Source organism: Gekko japonicus, unplaced genomic scaffold (genome assembly GCF_001447785.1).
Source record: "Gekko japonicus isolate JY-2015 unplaced genomic scaffold, Gekko_japonicus_V1.1 scaffold2058, whole genome shotgun sequence".
NCBI classification, from domain to species: Eukaryota; Metazoa; Chordata; class Lepidosauria; order Squamata; family Gekkonidae; genus Gekko; species Gekko japonicus.
In genome coordinates, this window is record NW_015163665.1 from 71,368 (window position 1) to 93,179 (window position 21,812).

At 45.6% G+C, this 21,812-nt stretch overlaps 1 protein-coding gene across 1 annotated transcript in view; it reads right to left on the bottom strand.

Annotated features, from left to right (window-relative positions):
- Positions 1-5,427: 5,427 nt before the first annotated feature.
- USP24 (ubiquitin specific peptidase 24) overlaps positions 5,428-21,812 on the bottom strand; it is a 160,348-nt gene continuing 143,963 nt past the window's right edge. The window contains exons 64-67 of the mRNA XM_015407738.1: positions 14,338-14,413; positions 6,810-6,896; positions 5,979-6,089; positions 5,428-5,738 (exon numbers count right to left, since the gene is read on the bottom strand). Coding sequence (XP_015263224.1) covers positions 5,676-5,738; positions 5,979-6,089; positions 6,810-6,896; positions 14,338-14,413 — 337 coding nt within the window. The 3' untranslated portion in view covers positions 5,428-5,675. The remainder of the gene's footprint in view (positions 5,739-5,978; positions 6,090-6,809; positions 6,897-14,337; positions 14,414-21,812) is intronic.

Sequence of the window (21,812 nt, forward strand, 5' to 3'; positions counted from 1 at the left end):
AGGCCAATGTTGCATATCTGAATGAACCCAGGTAGTTTTTATCTGCAATGCTGAGTGGGGGAGGCACTACTAACTAACATCAATGAAATTAAAGATCTAGAAAAGGAGTTTCCACTGAAAAGATAGAAGGAACTATTTAAAGCCCATGAAAAGGGTTTTATTACTGGGCTCCAAGAACCCGTCCTGATGTGGGACTAGTTTAAAAAAATATCTGAAAGCACCCAAAGCTTTTAAGAACACTTCAGAGACTCAGGCAATCAAGTACTATTGATTGACCTTAAGCTGCACTTCAGATATTGTGAAGTCAAAACAAGTTAACACACTATCAGCAGTTCAGATCAATTGGTTTATGAAACCAATTAAATTTGTTTTAAGATACTTTTAAAAAGGTAGATTAGTATTATATACAACTTTTCCCTCTTCCTTTGCATCTTACATTTGCCAGTTGTTTGTGTAATCAAATCCGTAGCGGTATGCGTAATTACTATGTTAAAATATTCTAAATGGCTTTTCCCTGCTCCAAGACAGGAAGGGTACCGTGAATGACCAACAGCATGTCATATTCTATTCTATTATGTTCTGTGTTTGGATTTGCACATATAAACCTTCCTACTGTAATTCATAGCTGCTGACTGTAGAGAAAAGCTTTCCTAGTGTTGTGGATTTTACCCTTGTATCTACAAACTATTTATTCTTTTTATATAGTACATTTTATATCTTTTTTGAAAAAATAAAATTTTCTATAACCTTGTATTGGGATGCATAACAGTTGTATTCATTCAAGGCAACTTAACTATAAGGAACAGTGTATTTAGTTAAAACCTTATCAGAATGTATTTATTTACAACCAGTTGTGGTGGGTAGCGGAAAAGAGGAGGATAATCAAATGGATGGGGAATGGATCAGGGGAATGCTGTAGACAGTTTATATCTTGATTTCAGTATGGCTTTTGATAAGGTTCCACATAATATTCTTGTTGACAAATTGGTAAAATGTGGTTTGGATCTTACTACTGTTAGTTGGTTCTGTAACTGGTTGACAGAGGGCACCCAAAGAGTGCTTGTGAATGGTTCCTCATCCTCTTGGAGAGAAGTGACAAGTAGAGTGCCTCAAGGATCTGTCCTGGGACCTGTTTTGATCAACATCTTTATAAATGATTTGGATCAAGGAGCAGAGGGAATGCTTAAATTTGCAGTTGATACTATATTGGGAAGAATAGCAAATACAGTAGAAGACAGACTCAGGATAGAGGATGATCTTGACAGACTGGAAAACTGGACTAAAACAAATAAAATGAACTTCAATGGGGATAAATGTAAAGTTCTGCATTTAGGTAGGGAAAATCAAATACGTAATTATAAGATGGGGGAGACTTGTCTTGGCATTGGTATGTGCAAAAAGGATCTAGGGGTTTTAGTAGACTATACACTGAACATGAGTCAGCAGTGTGTTGCGGTAGCTAAAAAGGCAAATGTGATTTTGGGCTGTATCAACAGAAGCATAGTGTCCAGATCACGTGAAGTGATGGTATCGCTTTACTCTGCTCTGGTTAGGCCTCACCTAGAGCACTGTGTTCAGTTTTGGGCACCACAGTTTAAGAAGGATATAGACAAGCTGGAATGTGTCCAGAGGAGGGCAACAAAGCTGGTGAGGGGTCTGGAAACCAAGTTCTATGAGGAAAGGCTGAAGGAGCTGGATATGGTTAGCCTGGAAAGGAGACGACTGAGAGGTGATATGATAACCATCTTCAAGTACTTGAAGGGCGGTCATATACAGGATGGTGTGGAGTTATTTTCTGTTGCTCCAGAAGGTTGGACCAGAACCAACAGATTGAAATTAAATCCAAAGAGTTTTTGGCTAAACATTAGGAAGAACTTCCTGACAGTTAGAGCAGTTCCTCAGTGGAACAGGCTTCCTTGGGAGGTGGTGGGTTCTCCTTCTTTGGAGGTTTTTGAAATCAGAGGCTGGATGACCATCTGACAGCAATGCTGATTATTTATTTATATTTATATCCTGCCCTCCCCGCCGTGGTGGGCTCAGGGCGGCTAACAACATATGTATAAAGATATACATTAAAATTCCAATATGTATACTAAAAACAACATTGGATGAAGATTACAATAAGCAGATCATGAGAGTGAAGGCAAGAAGGGATGCATCAGTGGCCCTTTCTTACACGCTCAGGGAAATGCTGATCGTTTGGGGTCAGGAAGCAATTTTTCCCCAGGCCAGTTTGGCCAGTGATCCTGGAAGTTTTTTGTCATTTTCTGGGCATGGAACAGTGGTCACTGGGTGTGTGTGTGTTGGGGATGCATTTGTGAATTTACTGCATTGTGCAGGGGGTTGGACTAGATGACCCTGGAGATCCCTTCCAACTCTATGATTCTAATCTTTGGTACCAAAACACTTCCATGTCCAGTGGAAAGTCCAATGTTTCTCAACTTTGGAATTCATGCATTTTTATGATTCTCTCATTTCAAAGTTACATATGGCAAGAAGATCCATAACTAATAATTTTGAGGGAACTACCCAGTTAGAAAATGAAAACGACACAGGTGTGTGGACTATTATTCTGCAATATCATGCCACATTTTTATCCCACTTTTCCTCCAAGGGGGAGGGGGTTCAGGCAGCTTGCACAGCTCTTCCCTCTTCTAACAATTTCTGTGAAGTAGAATAAATGGCTCTGTCACTCACCAAACTTTTATGGCTGAGTGGGGAGTCTTCCTACTCTTAGCCTGACACACTACATGCTATAACACACTGGTCCTTCAGTAAGAAGAGCTCAAAGGTCTAGAGGATCATGGAGGAGAAATGAGCTTTGCTCCATAACCAATGGAAGCAGCATTTGATTTATGGGCACTACTGCAAAAATTGCCCATCTAATGTTCCAGCTTGCCCCATATCTATTTTGTATTTTCCATTCTGTTGGTCAGGAAACCCCCCTCAGCTGGGGGCAGGGGGAAAAAGGCAGGAGTCGTTTGTGGGGAGGAGATGGCTGACAGCAGACCCATGCTGCAGGATCTAGAACCCAGCTGCATCAGTCTTCTAAAGATGACCTGTCCCTCAATTGTCCCCATTATGTGTTTAGTTTCCTTGGAGATGAGGAGATATTAACACACACAGGAGGCAGTTTGAATAAGAAACAAGCTAATTGCAACTAGGAGGGTAAAAATTCTCAGATTTTTTCCATAGCCACTTTCTAGTGTGTCAGGATGACAGATTTCTACATTCTTCCTCTTAAATTCTGCTTAAATATAAGGCAATTTAGTAGGTAAAACCAAAGTAAAACAAAAACAAACAAAAAACTTACCTCTTTGCACAATCTAATGATCAGACTGAGTTTTGGTGAAAGGAATAAACTTTATTCCATTTACTAGGATTTCCCCATGAAAACTGTCTTTTCTTTTTCAGTACCAAGTGCCTCAAGGAATTAGCTGGACAAATCCACACAATGAGCACCTACAGTATGTACTGTAGTTGCCCCTGCCCCTACAGAATATTCTGTTAATATGTATAAAATCCATTTTTCATCAAAAAAAGATTGGCAGTAAAAGTGATCACAACATAGAAACATGTCACAATTTACACAGCAAACTAGATTTGTTGCATTTTTTTTTAAAAAAAATATTCTTCAGCAGGTTCAAGTGACAGCAGCTGGAAACCAAATAACCAACAAAGTATCTTGTTCCAAAACGATAATAATCAACTTTGTACAAGCAGGAAGAGGAGTAGGAAACAGCCCACAATGGTTTTAGGATATATGATGGCAAAACAGATCATCTTGTGATTTTGCAAGCAATGCAAAAATCACATGCAATGCAAATACAGCTGCAACCTGTGGTAAGAAAACCAGCCTTTCCATAGGAAATAATGGAAACAACTTAACTTGCTTTACATAAATAAGAGTGATACTTCCCTATAATATGATCTCTGTATATTTGCTCAGATTAGTTGAAGCACTAAGGATGGGAAAGAGCATTAACATTTATTCAAAAATTTAAAATATCACTAAAAATTTCTAGAAACTTATTTGGAGGGGTTTTATAAAATGTTTCAATTCCATCATGTTTCAGTGAAGACACTGTTTTGACAGGAGAAACCCAAAAGGTGTCATCACTTTGCACATGCAGTACTAACAATGCTCCTTGGATTCACATATGTGGCAAAGAATTGCAACTGAAAGATGTATGGCTGTTTCCTTCAACAGTGAAATGACTTCTTATATTCAGTACTAGTGTACAACAGTGAAGGAAGCTGTCTGTCAAATCAGGTTTTGCAACAGGACGTAAAAGTGAAAAGAAAAAAAGGCACTTTTTGGCTGGTTGTGCCTCTGACTTGGCAAATCTTTCCGCAATGGCAATAACCCAGGCACTCTGTAAATTTTCCACTCAATTCATGCGCATGGTGCATTTTGTTCAAATTAAGGCAAAATCCATGAACAAAAGGCTAAAAGCAGTACAGAAAACTCTGAAAACGAAACTCTAAATTGGCACAACAGAAGCTAATATGCAGAGCTGATGGAGAAAGATCACTTAAACTGCACTCCCAATGGGAAAACAAAAAAGTTGCACCCATGTAGTTCAATTGGTTTCCAGTTATTAAGGAGCAAGTAAACCTACAGTATGCCTGGTTCAGCAAAAACCAAAACTAACTATCCTTTGCCTGTGTTAAAATGTTTTCTAAAATTTCACATGTACCCATGTCATTCAAGGAATCATATACAGCCAATTCCAACTCTCTCAGTTTCAAAAGCATAAGCAAATGATTGCAGATCACATCATTAAGACTACTATTTATTCAATATGTCTCCAAATATTAGAATGATGATTTAAAGGAGGCAAATAGCAATAAAATTCTGTCTTAAAGTGCTTTTTCAAACTTGCTCATCAACAGTTTTTCAAAGATACATTGATGCCACAATGCATACATGTATTCTTGGAATAAACAAAGCTCTTTTATTGCTCTTACCCAATTACCTATGACATCAAAAAAAGGTCACCAATTCCAGACTTCCTTGTACCAAAACCATTCCATAAGGAATAACCATCCTTACACAAAAGGGCGTTTACTGAGCCCTTTCTGTAAAGCGCTATACAAATTACATGGGAGACATATTAAATACAAAGGTTCTTGTGTAAACTGATTCTTAACTAATATTTTACAATGCCAAAAGAAAATCACACATTTTTACATAATTTTGAATATTCCTATTCAATATTTTCAGAAAGATTAAAAATTTGCCCTCCATACCCAAAGGCAGTCTTCATTTTTTTTTCTTCTGTATAAAACCCAAAAGTTTTTTGCAGCATCACAGAAAAGCAATAGTTATACATTCACTCATTAAAGGTTCACATAATAAAAATTTCAACCACTGGATTTTCTCTCTCCTTAAACTGGTAAAAATCTTTGATAGATCTTTCTTTATTCATGCCTGGACTAGAATCTCACAAGAACTGGCAAGGATATCAGGAGCCCCTTGCAGCTTTATGCTTAAGCTTCTCAGCTGTAGAATACTTTTAATGCTTTAGAAAGAAGCGTTGCCACTGATTCTTAGAAAGCCTTCATTTCAGATTCCTCTCATGATGTAAGCGATGGGATTCTAGCAGGATCAGAAAGGCGCCAGATACTCAGTATTCCCACAGAACTTCTGTTCTTCAGTTTGCAGCTACCCGCTAAGGGTCCACATCATCAAGGTCACTTTTAGGTTCACCAATCATCATGGGAGACACCGAGCCCTTTCAAAACAAACACACAAACTCACTGCCCAAGTTCAGTAAAAGGAAAAGTGACAGAAGCATATGCCAGAACAGGGAGGCCCACTGTGACAAAGTCTCTCCATAGGCACAATTTCTCTAAGCTTTCATGACGCTACTGGCAGAGTTAATTATAATAAGATCTGCGTATCACAAAAGTTTAGCTGTAAACTGATTTTTCTAAGTAGGTATAAAATAGACTCTTAAAGGTATTTTGTTTACCTGCTGTAGATGTCTCCCCCCATTCTCATTGGCAGGACTGCTCTCAGATCCATTACTGCTTCCTGATTGATCTTTTTCATTCAACAAGGCTGTGGCATATGCCAGTGTGTCCTAAAGAACAGTACAGACTTGAGACATGCTATTTTTGTATGACCTCAGAGCTCTCCAGAAAAGTAAACAGCAATCTCTACAAATGGGTATTACTTTGGACTGGTCTAAATGTTACCTCCCTTACATGGGAGAAAACACTTATAAGCAGAAAAACACTATAAACAACATGCGGGCTGAGGCTGATCATGTGAAGCACTGGTAGCTGCCTAAGAAATGCAGTGCCAGTGTGGACAGGTTTCCTATGAATAGCCCCAGCCCACAAAGCAAGCTTTTACAGGCGATACAGATGCTGCACCTTGTAAAAGCGTTAAAACAATTCAAGCTTGATTGAAGGGTGATACTGCACTACAGGGGACTAAAAAAGTTTAAACAGGAAACTTTTTTATGAGACAGTTCAGCCCTGTTTCACTAGGCAAACAATGGACTTCTTCAAGTTATCAAAATTAAATTTAAGGTAAATTAAGACTCCAGTCAAACTGCATAATTGTAGTTTAAGGATTCTACACATTGAAACTGCATTGCAGTTGAAAAATAGACAGAAGACTATTGCCCCTCAACTGCTGTATAGCACTGGCTAGAAGTGTATATAAATAAGCTAAGTTCCTCAACAGCAATAAACATTAAACCACATCTCTGTATAAAAAGATAACTGCCACCCATCAGATCATGAGAGTCATATGAGTCCCCCCCTTCCAAACAGTGCCAAATACAGCCCTATACCTGTGCAGAAATAGTGCGCTGAAAGGTTTTGGCGGTTGAGGTTTCATTGGATACATTACTCTGTGGAGCCCAGTAGTGTTCAGACATCTAGAGAAATGTAAAAACATATTAAAACTGTAGAGTTACTTAGGTTAAGTGTTAGGGCTATGGACTGAGAGGAACAAATCCAGTTTTAATGAAGTTTGTGTCACTACCAAGGGTCATGAAACATTCCTCAGTTTTTGAGAAGGACGCTGGCATTGCCATGACAAAATACCCCAATTTTAAGAGAAGAAAACAGTCTTTTCAATTAGCCAGGGAGGAAGGTAAGATGGCATATGTGGGACTTAAGAGCACGGAATGCTGGAAGCCCAACATGACCAACTAATGAGAACACACAGTAGCTAAACAGGAGAAAAACAGGTTGCTTACCTGTAACTGATGATCTTCAAGTGGTCATCTGTGCAGTCACACCTATGGGATTATGTGCCTGCGCTGATCCGAATCGGTGGTATGCAAAGCTCACAAAGGGATTTTCGCGCCTCCCTCCCAGGCATGCGTGGGAATCCCACTGCACATGCCTAAGGAGATGGGGTGCGGACATCCCGCCAATTTCTTCTGACCGCTGTCATGTCAATAACCAGAGAAAAGAACTGAAGTGACAGCAGTGGGGAAGGACGGGCAGGTGGTGTGACGGCACAGATGACCCCCCGAAGATCATCAGTTACAGGTAAGCAACCTGTTTATCTTCTTCGTGGTCTGTGTGCATCACACCTATGGGAGACTGAAAAGCAGTGGCTTTTCACCTGGAGGTGGGAGCTTTCTCCCTGGAGGTGGGAGCTGTCGCAAATTCAATGCTCTGCCGATGAAAGGACTAAGCGACCAAGGTCCACTCTGTGGCGTTCATGAACATCAACAGCGTAGTGTTTGATGAAAGTGTTCGGAGTAGCCCATGTCACAGCCCCACAGATCGCCGACAGGGAAGCACCCTTCAAGAAGGCTGTAGACGTAGCCATGGATCTTGTGGAGTGCGCTCGCACAGGCCAGGGCAACGGGCGTTTAGCCAACTGGTAGACGCTGAACTGCAGGCTGTGGAAGGTCGGTAGTTCAGCGGTTCAAGACCCGGGTGCCACAAGACAGGGTGAGCTCCTGTCTCTAGTTCCAGCTCCTGCCAACCTAGCAGTTCGAAAGCAAGAAATTGCAAGTAGATAAATAGGTACCACTTCGGTGGGAAGGTAACAGCGTTCCGTGCGCCTTGGCGTTTAGTCATGCTGGCCACATGACCACGGAAACGTCTCCGGACAGCGCTGGCTCTTCGGCTTTGAAACGGAGATGAGCACCGCAACCCTAGAGTCGGATTCGACTGGCTTTCGAGCAAGGGAACCTTTACCTTTACCTAGCACAGCTTAATAGTCTCCACAATCCATTTGGGGAGACGTTGTGCTGAGATTTTTTGTCCTGTGGAGTGACTGGAGTAGGAGACAAAAAGGTGATTGTCCCTCCTACTTGAACATTTCCTGTCCAGGTAAAAACATAGCGCCCTCTTAACATCTAGTACATGGAGGAGATGCTGTTGGCCATCTTTTGGGTTAGGAAAGAAGTTCGGCAAGAAGATCTCTGAGCTGAGGTGGAACTCAGAGACCACTTTAGGCAGGAATGAGAAGTCGGGCACCAGTCTTACACCGTCCGGTAAGAAGGTAAGGAAGGGTGGGTCATGACAGAGGGCCACGAGTTCGCCCACCCTCCTGGCCGAGGTAATGGCAACGAGAAAGGCAGTTTTCCATGCTGCATGCTTTAGCTCGCAAGTTGCTATAGGCTCAAAGGGCCATCCCATCAGATGGCGCAGTACCATCGGCAAGTCCCACAAGGGTACCGGTGAACGGATCGGTGGATATAGGTGGAGGAGACCTTTAAGAAATTTCTTTGAGACCAGGTGAGAAAAAACGGAGAAACCGTTGAAGCCCGGATGGTAGGCAGAAATTGCCGACAAATACACCCTGATTGAGGAGTGCGAGAGGCCCTTCTCTGCCAGCGAAAGCAGAAATTCTAAGACCTGGTCAATCCTGACAGAAGCCAGGGGCACATCCGAGGGCTGTACGGAAGCTAAGAAACGAGCCCACTTTCCCCTGTAGGAACGTCTTGTAGAATCCTTCCTGGCATTAGGTAGCACAGTGGTGATTCTATCCAAGAATGTTAATTGTCCACGAGATAAGCTGTTAGCTTGAGCTTGTGTACCTCGTGGAAAGCAGAGCCCCTCCCTCTGCTAGGAGCAGGTCTGGCACCTGTGGGAGAGGATGGCGAGCCTTGGTCAGCGATAGGAGGCTGGTGAACCAAGGTTGCCTTGGCCACCAGGGGGCGATCAGGATGCACCTCGTGTGGACCCTCATGAGCCTTTGGACTGTCCTCAGCAGTAGTGGCAGAGGGGGGAACATATACAGGAAGTTGTTGTCCCATGGGTAAAGGAGCCCGTCTCCCAAGGCCTTGGGATCTTATGTTCCCCTGCAGCAAAACAGGTTGCACTTCGAATTGCACCTGGTGGCGAAGACGTCGACGTGAGGCGTACCCCACTTTTGAAACACGGGAGGTAGGTAGGTTTAGTTCAGCTCCCAGTCGTGACGCTGAGAGAGACCCCTTCTGAGCAGGTCCGCATGCACATTGGCCTTGCGAGCGATGCGTGAGGCAATGGGAAAGATGTGCAGTGGTATGCACCAGGCCCAAAGGTCTAGAGCCAGGAGGCAGAGACTGCGGGAGACAGTTCCACCCTGCCTATTGACGTAACTGAGGGCCGTCGTATTGTCGGTCAATACAGTCACACATTTTCCCGTGAGAAGAGGCTAGAAACATTGGAGGGCCAGTTTGATAGCCAAAAGTTCCAGAAGACTGATGTGTTTTCTTGAGGTCATGGCATCCCACTTGTGACCTACAGTGAGGCCGTTGAGGTGGGCTCCCCAGCCCCACAGTGAGGGGTTGGTCGTGAGGGTGAGACCAGGAATGAGGGGATGGAAAGGGACACCCTGCGTCAGGTTGTCTGACCGTGTCCACCAGAGAAGGGAGTTGCGTGCCTCCTGTGGTGGAGAGAGACGAAACGACTAGGACATCCGTAGAGGCTTGACGTGCCATATGAACCACAGCTGGAGTAGACGCATTCGCAGCCTCGTAAAACGGAGGACAACAGTTGTAGCTGCCATCAGGCCCAGAAGGCACTGAATCTGGAAAGCAGACAATGTGTCCTGGAGCCAAACTTGTTCCACAAGAGCAGTCAGGGTTAGGGCCCTGTCCTGTGGCAGGAAAGCTCTGCCTTCTCTGGAGTCGAGTATCACCCCTATGAACTGCACTCTTTGAAAAGGAACCAGCTGTGACTTTTTGTGGTTGACCTGGAGACCGAGGCAACGAAGGACATAGAGGGCCTGGGATTTATGGTAAACAAGAAGGTCCCTGGAAGTTGCGACCAGAAGTCAGTCGTCTAGAAACGGGAACACTGTCAGGCCACAGAGGCGGAGATGTGTCACAACGACCACCATCGTCTTTGTGAAGACCCGTGGGGCTGTGCTGAGGCCAAACGGTAGCCTCCGGTATTGGTAGTGGTTGCCTCCTATCGCAAACCGGAGGTAATTTCAATGGGAGGGGTGGATAGTTAAATGGAAATAGGCATCCTCGAGGTTGAGGGTAGCCATCCAGCATCCTTGGGACAGAAGAGGCAGAATGACTGGTAGGGATGTCATTTTGAATTTCCAGTACTGTGCATAGGTGTTGAGGCAGCAAAGGTCTAAGATTGGCCTCTGTCCATTGTCTGTTTTGGGTACTACAAAGTACCGGGAATAAAAACTGAGTACCTGGTGATCTAGAGGCACGGGTTCTATAGCACCCTTCGATAGAAGTGTGGTGACTTCTTCGAGGAGGAATAATGACGGAGGAGTGGTGACGACTACAGGAAGAGGTGGGAGTTTCATTAATTCGATGGAATAGCCCTTGGATAAGATGGAAAGGACCCACTGGTCCAACGTAATGGTGACCTAGGCATGCAGATAGGGATGGAGGCAGGTAGGGTTGGAAGAGGTGGACAGGCGGAAGTCAAAGGCCCTGTTTGCTGGGTTTAGGTTGTTTAGGTCTGACAAGTTGCTGTCCAGAACCATATCTTTGCCTGGTCTGGTACTGCTGCCTTTTTGCAGATGTAGACCGACGTGGTCTGTAGCCTTCGTCAGGCGACAGTTTAGTGTATTGACTCCTGGAGCTGTAATGAGACCAAGAGCGAGGACAAAAGGGTTAAGAGGGGGCAGAGACCCCCAGTGACCTCAAGGCCTTTATGCTCTTATCCATGTCCTGGAGCATCAAATCAGTGGACACATGAAAGGGCCCTTGGCCATCGAAAGGTAAGTTCTCTATGTATGCCCTGGTGTCAGTAGGGAGCACGGTGGTTCTAAGTCAGGAATAGAATGCCTACGGAGGGCAACTGCAGACGACATTGTTTTGGAAAACGTGTCCAAAGTATGTTTGGAGGAATTTATGATTTGTTTAGAGAGCAGCAAACCTTCCTTTTGCAGCTTCCTGGCCTCCTGATGTTTATCCTCAGGAACCGAGGACAAAAGGTCGGTAAAGCGCTTCCAGAGCGAGTACTGGTAACGTCCCATGCAAGCAATGTAATTAGATGTCTTAATCCCGAGAGCTCCAGCTGAGTAGAAACGGCAACCAATGGAATCCAACTTCTTGCTCTCCTTATCGGAAGGGGTAGCAAGGGTACGTTTATTCTTTGAGGTGGACGACACGACCATGGAGTTGGGCTTGGGGTGAATATGGAGGAATTCAGTCTCCGTCTCTTGGACCCAATACATATGATCCAGATGTCTGGAAGACACTGGAGCAGACAATGGCTTGTCCCACGGGGCCTTAGCCACCTGTAAGAGGATGGTCGACATCGGGAGGGTGATTGACATGGAGGTATCAATCTGCATGACATCGAAAACAGGGTCTGACACCGAAGGTTGGGGTTGGACTATTGACAGTCCCAGGAAATGCACCATCCTCTTGACCAAATCTCCGTATGAAGAAAGATCCTCCGAAGGAGAGATCGGTAGATTGTCTGACACCGTAGGCTTTGGTGCAGGATCCTCAGGCGACTTGAGGTGTTCCGAATCATCGGTGCCGGTATCGGAGGCTGAGGATCCGGAAGGCAATACTGGTGTCGCAGGGGTATCTGGTATTGGAGCAACCTTCGGTGGTAAAGCAGGGGCAGAATGGAGAGGAGAGGGTGGGTGATGAGGTTCCTCTGGAGGTTTGGATTGAGACGCGGAAGGCTTAGATTTATGTTGGGGAGAGCGTGAACAACGTGACCCACGGTCCCAGTCCAACTGTGGCCTAGGCGTCAGCCATGGTATCGATGCCGACATTGGATACGAGGTGAACCAATAAGGCATGTTGTGCCTACGGTCCCACGGTACAGGTGGGTTGAAGTAGGTCGGGGAGTGCAGTCTCAATTCCCATCTGGGCGAGTATGAGAGCATGGGTCTGGAATGACAGTACCCAAGGCACTCTTCAGATCGATATCGATGTCCCTCGTGTCTGGGGGATCTGGATCGTCGATATCGAGAGTCCGGCCGAGATCGATCGCTTGCCCAAGACACAGCCGAAGGAAAGCGATCTGTATGGGACCTACGTGGGACGATGTCATCGACATCCCATGGCGAGGCCGAGATCGGTCCAGTGTCGATGGAGACCTTTGATACCGGGGGGTTCAGTTGCTGAATGGCTGAGTCCAGTAACTCAATCGTAAGCAGCTCCGGTATGGAGGAGTCCTCGATGTCGGGTTGCGACCTCTGAAGAGGGGTCATTGCAGAGCCCTTTTGCACTTTCTCGCTGCTCAGACTCTGAGACTTACGCACAGTGCCAGTAAGAGAAGACTTAGCTTTCACGTGCTTCTCTTTTTTCTTCTTTTTGGCTGGTGAAGAGGCCTTGTTCGATGCCAAGTGCTTAGAAGACGGGCCCCCGTCTGATGCCGACTTTGCACGGTGAAGGGGGTGTGTGTCGATGCCGGTGCACCTCCTGATGTCGACAAGAGTGTTGTCGGTTGGTCGGAAGGGGTCTCAGCCGACATCTTTCCAGCAGGCAGGGGGGTCAGTGCGGACTCCCAAACTGCCACTCGAAGCCTCGCAACTCTGTTTTTGCGGGTCTAGTTCGAGAACTTCGCGCAATGGCGGCAAGCATCCGGGCGATGCGTTTCTCCTAGGCAGAGAATGCAGAGTGTGTGGCCGTCATGGGGGGCAAGTTTGCTGCCCCAGCCAAAACACAATATAAAACACCCCCACTTTTCGGCCATAGAACAGCAAAAATGGCCCCGAAATGAAAACAGGGCTCTCGTATGAAGCGAAGTAAATTTTACCTCGGGGGGGGGGGGGAGACGGGAAGCGGCCCTCAGAAAAAGTCCCCCCCCCTTTTCGGTAAAGAACAAAATAAACATAGTAAAAAGGAAAAAGAAGAACGATTTGGATAATCCTTTGTGAGAGGAAAATAACGCTTCTTCACCGACTGGCAGAAAACAAGCTGTTAACAGCGTGGCGGTCAGAAGAGGAACTGGCGGGATGTCCGTGTCCCACCTCCTTGGGCATGCGCAGTGGGGCTCCTGTGCATGCCTGGGAGGGAGGTGTGAAAATCCCTTTGTGAGCTTTGCATACCACCGATTAAGATCAGCGCAGGCACATAATCCCATAGGTGTGATGCACAGAGACCACGAAGAAGATCCACCATTGCCTAGAAGTGTCAGCATTTCTGACCAGACAATCAGCAGCACCCTGCTGGGTGAACCTAAAGAAATCTGCAGAATATTACTACTCAGGGTGACTGAATTACACAGGGCATAGCCTTTCATTCTCTCTCCAAGAACAGTGCTTCAATGTGAGCACTATACTAGAGAGCTACTGAAACTAGACTCCAGTCTCATATTTGTCTGTCATTATTAAATTTCAAACCTGCAGACAATATTTTTAATGCAGCACTCAATTATGGGCACTTTATATACAAATGTTATAATTTACATTAGCTTGCAATATAGTCATGTGAATGAATATTCCAATTTTGTAATAGTAACTAAAGCAGGGGTGTCAAACATGTAGCCCGGGGGCCCGAATCAGGCCCTCGGAGGGTTTCTATCAGGCCCGCAGTGGAACTGTCTGTCTTCTGCTTCTTTTTCCAGTTCTGCTGCTGCTGAGTCATCGTAGGTTTGCAGCTTACAGATACACACCTGAACAGCATACTCAAGATTGCAACAGCATAGACATTTTGATGCAGTAATTCGGAGCAAGAGGTGTCAGTTATCAGACACTGTTAAATAAACAAAATATTGCAAGGTGCTAATGTTTTAAGCATGTTTTTATTTTAAGTAAAAAAGAAAATCTTTGTGTTTGTGTTCTTTATAAAGTTTTATCTCTGCTCCCTGGCATTACATTTTATGACACACATGGCCCGGCTGGACAAAGTCCAATTTATGTCAAATCTGGCCCTCCATAAGAAATGAGTTCGACACCCCTGAGCTAAAGCATCTTGGCTGCAGTTAAATTACCTTTATTTGAAGCCACTGTACAGCCCAACTCCAATGATGTGAATTCTCTTTGAAATAATCTTTAGCCACAGAGCACCTTTGAAAATTAAAAAAGTATCATTATGTGTTAAAGCTACCTACTGTTCAAGAACTGCACTCCCCATCACATGCTAAGAACTACTATCAATCCAATCCAGTATGTGGAACGAAACAGTATGGAGAAGGTTAAATATCTCTGATTTATTAATGCTGCATATAACATGTCACCACATCCCCCTCCAATCTTCCCTGCCAGGTCATACAGAAGTTAACTTACTTGTCACAAGCAGCTAGGCAAGTGGCCACTTAAGAAACCTATTTACTGTAACAATTTGCAGTGAGTGAATACTTAGAGAATACCAGTTTTCAAATCCTGCAGCTCCTCTGCATTATTCTCTCCGAGCCACTGCCACAGTTGGTATAACATGGTACCTGTGAACCCCCTAGTTCTATTTGTTTAGGCTGCTAATGTGCAAAAACATAGGAATTTGTGGCTGATTGGCTAATATAATTTTTATAAGCCTATGACTTTAGTGGAATTATTTGCAAAACAGAAAGGTATGACTACATGGCCTGAACAATCAATACCCACTTGTCTCATCATATGATTTTCCTATTAACTCCCTGCATTACTGCTTTCTCCTCTGCACTACTCAGAAGCTACTAGCTCTCAGTACAAGACACAAATGGACTACAGTGATTAACCAAAGGTACACTCCACCAAAGTTCACTGTGAAAAAAATGATTCTATTACAGTTACAGTCCACAAACACTGCTTCTTCTTTTATTCCTTTATTTTACTTCATGCAATGCTGCTGCTGCTTCCAAACAACAATGACAGATTTCCTAGGTAAGTATTCCGTTTCCCCCAATGCTTCGTCAGGTCGCTTTTTTATACATGGAGCTGTTTTACAAATAAATTATAATATGGTTACAACTCATATTCATTCATTCTTTTTCAAGTGTGAGCAGTCAAGGACATGCTTACCCAATGCTCTTCACCTCCTATTCTGAATTAATCTTGCGTTTCCCTTTGGCATCTGCTGGCTCTCATTCTTTACTGTCTCCACAGCCACTCTATTGTCTACCATGCCTTGATCGCTCACACCTGTTACAGCACATACTATTTCCAATTCTTATTCCAGGCAGCCATCACTTATAAAATTATACAAGTAGCTAAATAAATATAGATAAATTTAATTCTTTCAGTGACATCATTTAAAAATAAACATATAATTTCTTTAGAGACAGGGGCTATCCTAAAAGGGTAGTACAGAAAGCTAAGGAAAGAGCTAAATAAATAAATAGGAGGGATTTGTTTAAAAATAAGCAAAATGATGGCAAACATTAAAGAATAGCTTGTGCTTTTGATTATTCATTCAACTTTACCTGTTGGATTTTTCAAATGTGGAAAATGTGTTGCCTAAGATATGGTGATGGAAGAGCATGTTTTTCAACATCCTCAGCTTAACGCAACATGGAATATAGACCGATTTAATAACTGTAATTCCTGTGGTCTAATATATGTAAGTTTGCCCATGCCAGAAATGATATGTTTATTTTTACATTTTAAATGATGTCACCGAAAGGATTAAATTTAGCTCTTGATTTATCTATATTTATTTAGCTACTGTATAATTTTATAAGTGATGGCTGCCTGGAATAAGAATTGGAAATAGTATATGGTGTAACAGGTGTGAGCAATCAAGGCATGGTAGATAATAGAGTGGCTGTGGAGACAGTAAAGAATGAGAGCCAGCAGATGCCGAAGGGAAACACAAGATTAATTCAGAGTAGGAGGTGAAGAGCATTGGGTAAGCATGTCCTTGATTGCTCACACTTGAAAAAGAATATGAGTTGTAACCATATTATAATTTATTTGTAAAACAGCTCCATGTATAAAAAAGCGGAAACGGAATACTTACCTAGGAAATCCGTTGTTGTTGTTTGGAAGCAGCAGCAGCAGCATTGCATGGTTGTTTGGACGTTGTTTGGAAGCAGCAGCAGCAGCAGCATTGCAAGAAGTAAAATAAAGGAATAAAAGAAGAAGCAATGCTTGTGGACTGTAACTGTAATAGAATCATTTTTTTCACAGTGAACTTTGGTGGAGTGTACACTAGCTCTCAGTACAGCTTCTCAAACATCTCCCTTCTTACTATTGTAGAAAAATAAATGGTGATTGTCATGAGATTTTAAAATTTAATTTAATTTTTTTAAAAAATTAACACATAATTTACTGAAGAACAAAACGACACAGGCAATGAACTGAGTGGATTAGGGGTTGTCTTATTTATACCTCTCTACCTGGAAGATGAATAATCTGTCCCTTTGGGTGTTCCCAAATGTCACAGGTTGAGACCTGTGCAACTGGTTTCACACCATGAATGAAATTACCACCAAAAATTCAATTGAATGCTGGCAGTTTCATAAATTCACTAATGAAAGCTTGGGGCAAATGTAACCAATGTAACACAGCTTTTTGTAGTGTTATGGATACATGTTACTGCATGTTCACTTAAATGAGGCTCAGAAAGAACAGTCAACTTGGTTTAGCTAAAGCCCCCAAAAGGCATATATATATGTGTGTGTGTGTGTGTGTGTATATATATATATATGTGTGTGTGTATGTGTGTGTGTGTATATATATATATATGTGTGTGTGTGTATATATATATATATATGTGTGTGTGTGTGTGTGTGTGTGTGTATATATAAATAAATAAAAGGAGCAAGGCTCATTGTAGGACCAAGACAATGGGCGCTAGAAGGACATGAGAGCTCCCTGCGGCCCTGGCCTGGCTGCACCAGCGGGACCCCATGGCGGTGGCACAGGCCACGACGGTGTCCCGGTACGGGCATGGGCAGCGGCCTCCGGGCTGGCACCACTGCAGGCCGCCCTGGCGGCATGGTAGTGGCGGCCGGGTGGCAGGCCAGTGACACGCATTAGTCCTGGGCTGTGGGGGCCAGCGCAGCGGGAGGAGCGGCCACGGCATGAGGGCCCCCCGCTTGATGTGGGAGTAGGTCCGCACATCATCTGCGAGGGGAATGAGGGCTGTCATGGCGCCGGCACCCACTGGTGAGACCGCAGGCTTGAGGGGCGCTGGAACGGGTCGGCACTGTCTCCGTGGCTGGGCAGGCGGCGGCAGCGTCGGGGCCGCATTGAGTGCTCTGTGGGCGAGCGGGGGGTCATGCCCCATGCAGCTGCAGGGCGGGCAGCGAGGTGAAGTGGGCTTTGGACGATGATGATGGGTGCGGCGGCGGGAGGATCGGTCTCCGGTTCTTATCTCCTCCCCCCGCTGCAGACTCCAGGGTGGAGGGGTGACAGAAGTGGCCATTACTGCCTCCATGTCCAGTCGGGTGGCAGCGTCCCACGGGCGCCTCCACCGCTATCAGGCCAGTGTGCCGTGCCCAGTGGTAGGGCATCCAGGCCAGTGGAGTCGGTGTCACCCGATGATGAATGGCGAGAGGGTGACAGGATTGGCGCGGGGCTTGGACGCATGCGACTGCTGAAGCTTCCATCCCGCCCGGTGGCTCCCCGCAGACTGAGGACAAGAGGTTGCCTGGAAGGTCTGTGGGCAGGACTGAGGTGACAGAGGGAGGCAATGCGGCCAGGGGATTGGCCCCCCTCCTGAATGACAGGTCAGGGCCCCAAAGGCTGGGGAGGCATGTGAAATGTCTCACATGAAAACTCTTTTATATATAAGGAGATATATATCTAAAAAGCCCTGCATAACTGCATGCCAACTTGAGGAACAGTCTCTCCTGATACAAAAACAGGTTGCTTACCTGTAACTGATGATCTTTGAGTGGTCATCTGTGCATTCGCACCTCTGGGATATAGTGCACCTGCACCAACCGATTGGTAAACTTGAAAGCTAAAGGGATTTTTGTGCCCGCTCCTGAGTCACGTGCAAGGGCTCCAGTGCACATGACTACAGGGAGGGGCATGACAATCCTGCCAATTCCTTCTGACTGCTGCCATCAGTCTCAGAGCAAAACAAGGGACCAACAGCAGTGGGGAAGGAGGGCGGGTAGTGTGAATGATCACTCGAAGATCATCAGTTACAGGTAAGAAACCTGTTTATCTTCTTTGTGGTCTCTGTGCATCACACTTCTGGGAGATTAACAAGCAGAATGCCTACCTGGAGGAGGGTGCTAGGAGGTCCTCAGACACACACTAACTGCAACACAGACTGTCCCACCACAGTCTGCTGATGGAGATGCACATCTAGGGCATAATGCTTCACAAAAGTGTGAGGGGTGGCCCAGGTTGCTGCACTGCAAATGTCACGAAGCGGTGTGCCCTTCAGGAAGGCTGCAGACATGGCTAAGGCCCGGGTGGAATGAGCACAGAGTGGCCCTGGGAGTGGTTTTTAGCCAACAGGTAGCAGAGCCTAATGGTCTCCACAATCCACTTGGACAGTCTCTATGAAGAGAGTTTGTGCCCGAACAAAGGTGTGGCATAGGAGATAAAGAGGGCTGGAGACTTACGAAAAGCCCTCATTCTGTCCAGGTAAAAGAGCAGGGCCCTCTTTATGTCCAGGGTGTGGAGATGATGCTCAGTATCATCCCTTGGAGCTGGGGGAAAAACTGGGAGGACAATGTGCACCTGCAAATGGAACTCTGAGACCCCTTTGGGTAGAAACATCAGGAGCTAAGGAGATGCCATCCTGATGAAAAGCCAGATAGGGAGGGTCACAGTGAAGAGCTGACAGCTTGCTTACTCTTCTAGCAGAAGTAATGGCGATCAGAAAAACCGTCTTCCAGGAGAGAAGCTGCAAGCTGCATGTGGCCATAGGTTCAAACGGTCTCCCAGAGAGCTTGGCCAAAACCAGCAGCAGATCCCAGGCTGGTGTGGGGTGACAAAGTGGAGGAGAAAGACGGATAAGCCCTTTGAGAAACTTCTTGGTAAGTGGGTGAGTAAACACAGAGTAACCATCAATCGGAGGATGGTGTGCTGAAATGTCTGCTAGATACATGCGAACTGAAGCATGGCCGAGATCCAAGTCCAGACGAGACAGTAGAAAACCAAAAATGTAAAACAAGTCCAAAGAAGGTGGGGTAGCCAAAAAAAAGTAAGGTAACGCATGAATTTATTCCACTTGCCATTGTAGGATTTATGAGTGGAAGGTTTCCGACAATTCAACAAAACATAGTCTATCTGCCTGAGTGTTGTCACAGAATTCTCCATATTGTGAGTGTCAGATGTGGCACATTGTCGTAAAGAACCAGACCCCTTTGGGTGAGGAGAAGATCCGGTGCTGTTAGGAAATGGTGAAAGAAGCCCTTGGAAAGCTGAAGCAGAATGAGAAAAAAACAGGTTGCTTACCTGTAACTGGTGATCTTCGAGTGGTCATCTGTGCATTCACACCCATGGGATCTAGTGCGCACACGCTGGATCGATCGGTGCTGTAGCAAGCTCTTTTAACGGATTTTCACACCCAGACCTCGGGCATGCGCAGGAACCCCACCGCGCATGCCCAGAGGGGTGGGTGCAGCCATCCCGCCAGTTCCTTCGAACCGCTGCAAATCAACCCCTATTGAAAATGTAGAAGCTGACAGCAACGGGGAAGGAGGGCGGGTGGTGTGAATGCACAGATGACCACTCGAAGATCACCAGTTACAGGTAAGCAACCTGTTTATCTTCGATGTGGTCTCTGTGCTTCACACCCATGGGAGATTAGCGAGCAGTGGCCTACCTGGAGGAGGGTGCTGGCAGGTCCTTACTGCATAGCCGAAGACAGAATGTGACGTCCCATGTTGGTATTGGTGTTCTTATGGACGTCTAGGGCGTAGTGCCTGATGAAGGTGTTAGGCATGGCCCATGTAGCGGCTTTGCAAATGTCCGTCAGGGGAATTCCCTGGAGGAATGCAGTGGAAGTTGCAACAGCTCTGGTAGAATGAGCCCTGATAGGGCCAGGCAATGGCTGTTTGGCGATTTGGATAAGCCCCGCAATCCACTTTGACAGGCGCTGAGCCGTGATGCGAGTCCCCAGCCTTGCTGGTGCGTAAGAAACGAACAGTTGGGAGTCTAGGGCGTGTTCTATTGAGGTAGAACAGGAGAGCCTGCTTCACATCCAAAGTGTGTAAGAGACTGTCCTCCGTGGATGTTGGAGTTGGGAAGAAATCCAGGAGGAAGACCTCTGCCTGCAGGTGGAACTCTGACACCACCTTTGGCAGGAAGGAAATGTCCGGTACGAGGCGGACTCTGTCTGGCAAAAACGAGAGGTAAGGTGTATCATGCTGGAAAGCCAATATTTCTCCCACTCGTCTAGCTGAGGTGACAGGCTGTTTTCCATGCTAGACGTTTGAGGTCGCATGTTGCGAGCGGCTCAAAGGGCTTCCTCGTGAGCTGGCGGAGAACTAGAGGAAGGTCCCAGGGAACGACTGGAGTTTTGACAGGAGGGTAGAGATGCAATAAACCTTTTTAAAAATGTTTTGAAAGCGGATGGGAAAACAGTGTGCATCCGTCAACTTGAACATGGTAGGCCGAAAGGGCGGCCAAATAAACTTGTAACGATGAATGGGAAAGTCCCGAGTCAGCTAGGGAGTGGAGGAATGGGAAAACTTTTTTGAGACCCACTGAGGTGGCTCAAGGGGCGTCATCACCTAAGGAAGAACAGAACCTTTGCCATTTATAATTGTAGGACCTCTGCGTAGTAGGTTTCCTGGAATTCAACAGAACGTTCGCTACGCGGGTGGAGAAACTGGTGACGTTATCCTCCATGCTGTCAATTTCAATTGTGGTATGTCATGATGTAGGAGAGGGGAGTCGGACAGGAGGAGGAGGTCCTGAGCCGGAGGGAATTGATGGTATATTCCTGATGATAACTCGAGGACTGTTGAAAACCATGGTCGCCTCGGCTACCATGGGGTTATTAAGATGCAGTCCGCGGCATCTCTGAGTATTTTGCGGACCACTCTCAGAAGCAGAGGTAAGGGAGGAAAGAGGTACAGAAGTCCTGTGGACCAAGGGTAAAGGAGACCATCTCCCAGAGATTGTGGATCCTTGCCTCCCTGGCTGCAGAACAGAGGACACCTTTTGTTGGCGTTGGTGGCAAAGACTTCGACTTGGGGAGCTCCCCACCTGTGGAAGACTGGGAGGAGGTATGTTGGGTTCATCCCCCACTCGTGAAGGCTGAGTCCTCCTCGACTTAGATGGTCTGCCTGCACGTTTATGTGTCCGGGGATGTGTGTGGCTACAAAGGAAACTGTTGTTGGCAATGCAGAAGTTCCATAATTGGATGGCAAGGTCACAGAGGCGTAGGGAAACAGTGCCTCCTTGCTTGCTGACATAAGAGAGCGCCGTGGTGTTGTCTGTGAGGACCGTGACACATTTTCCCTTGATTAAAGGTAGGAAGCTGATGACAGCATGTTGTATTGCCAGCAGTTCTAGGGCGTTTATGTGTTGCTTCCTCTTCTGCGCATCCCATTTGTCTCCGACGCATAGACCCATC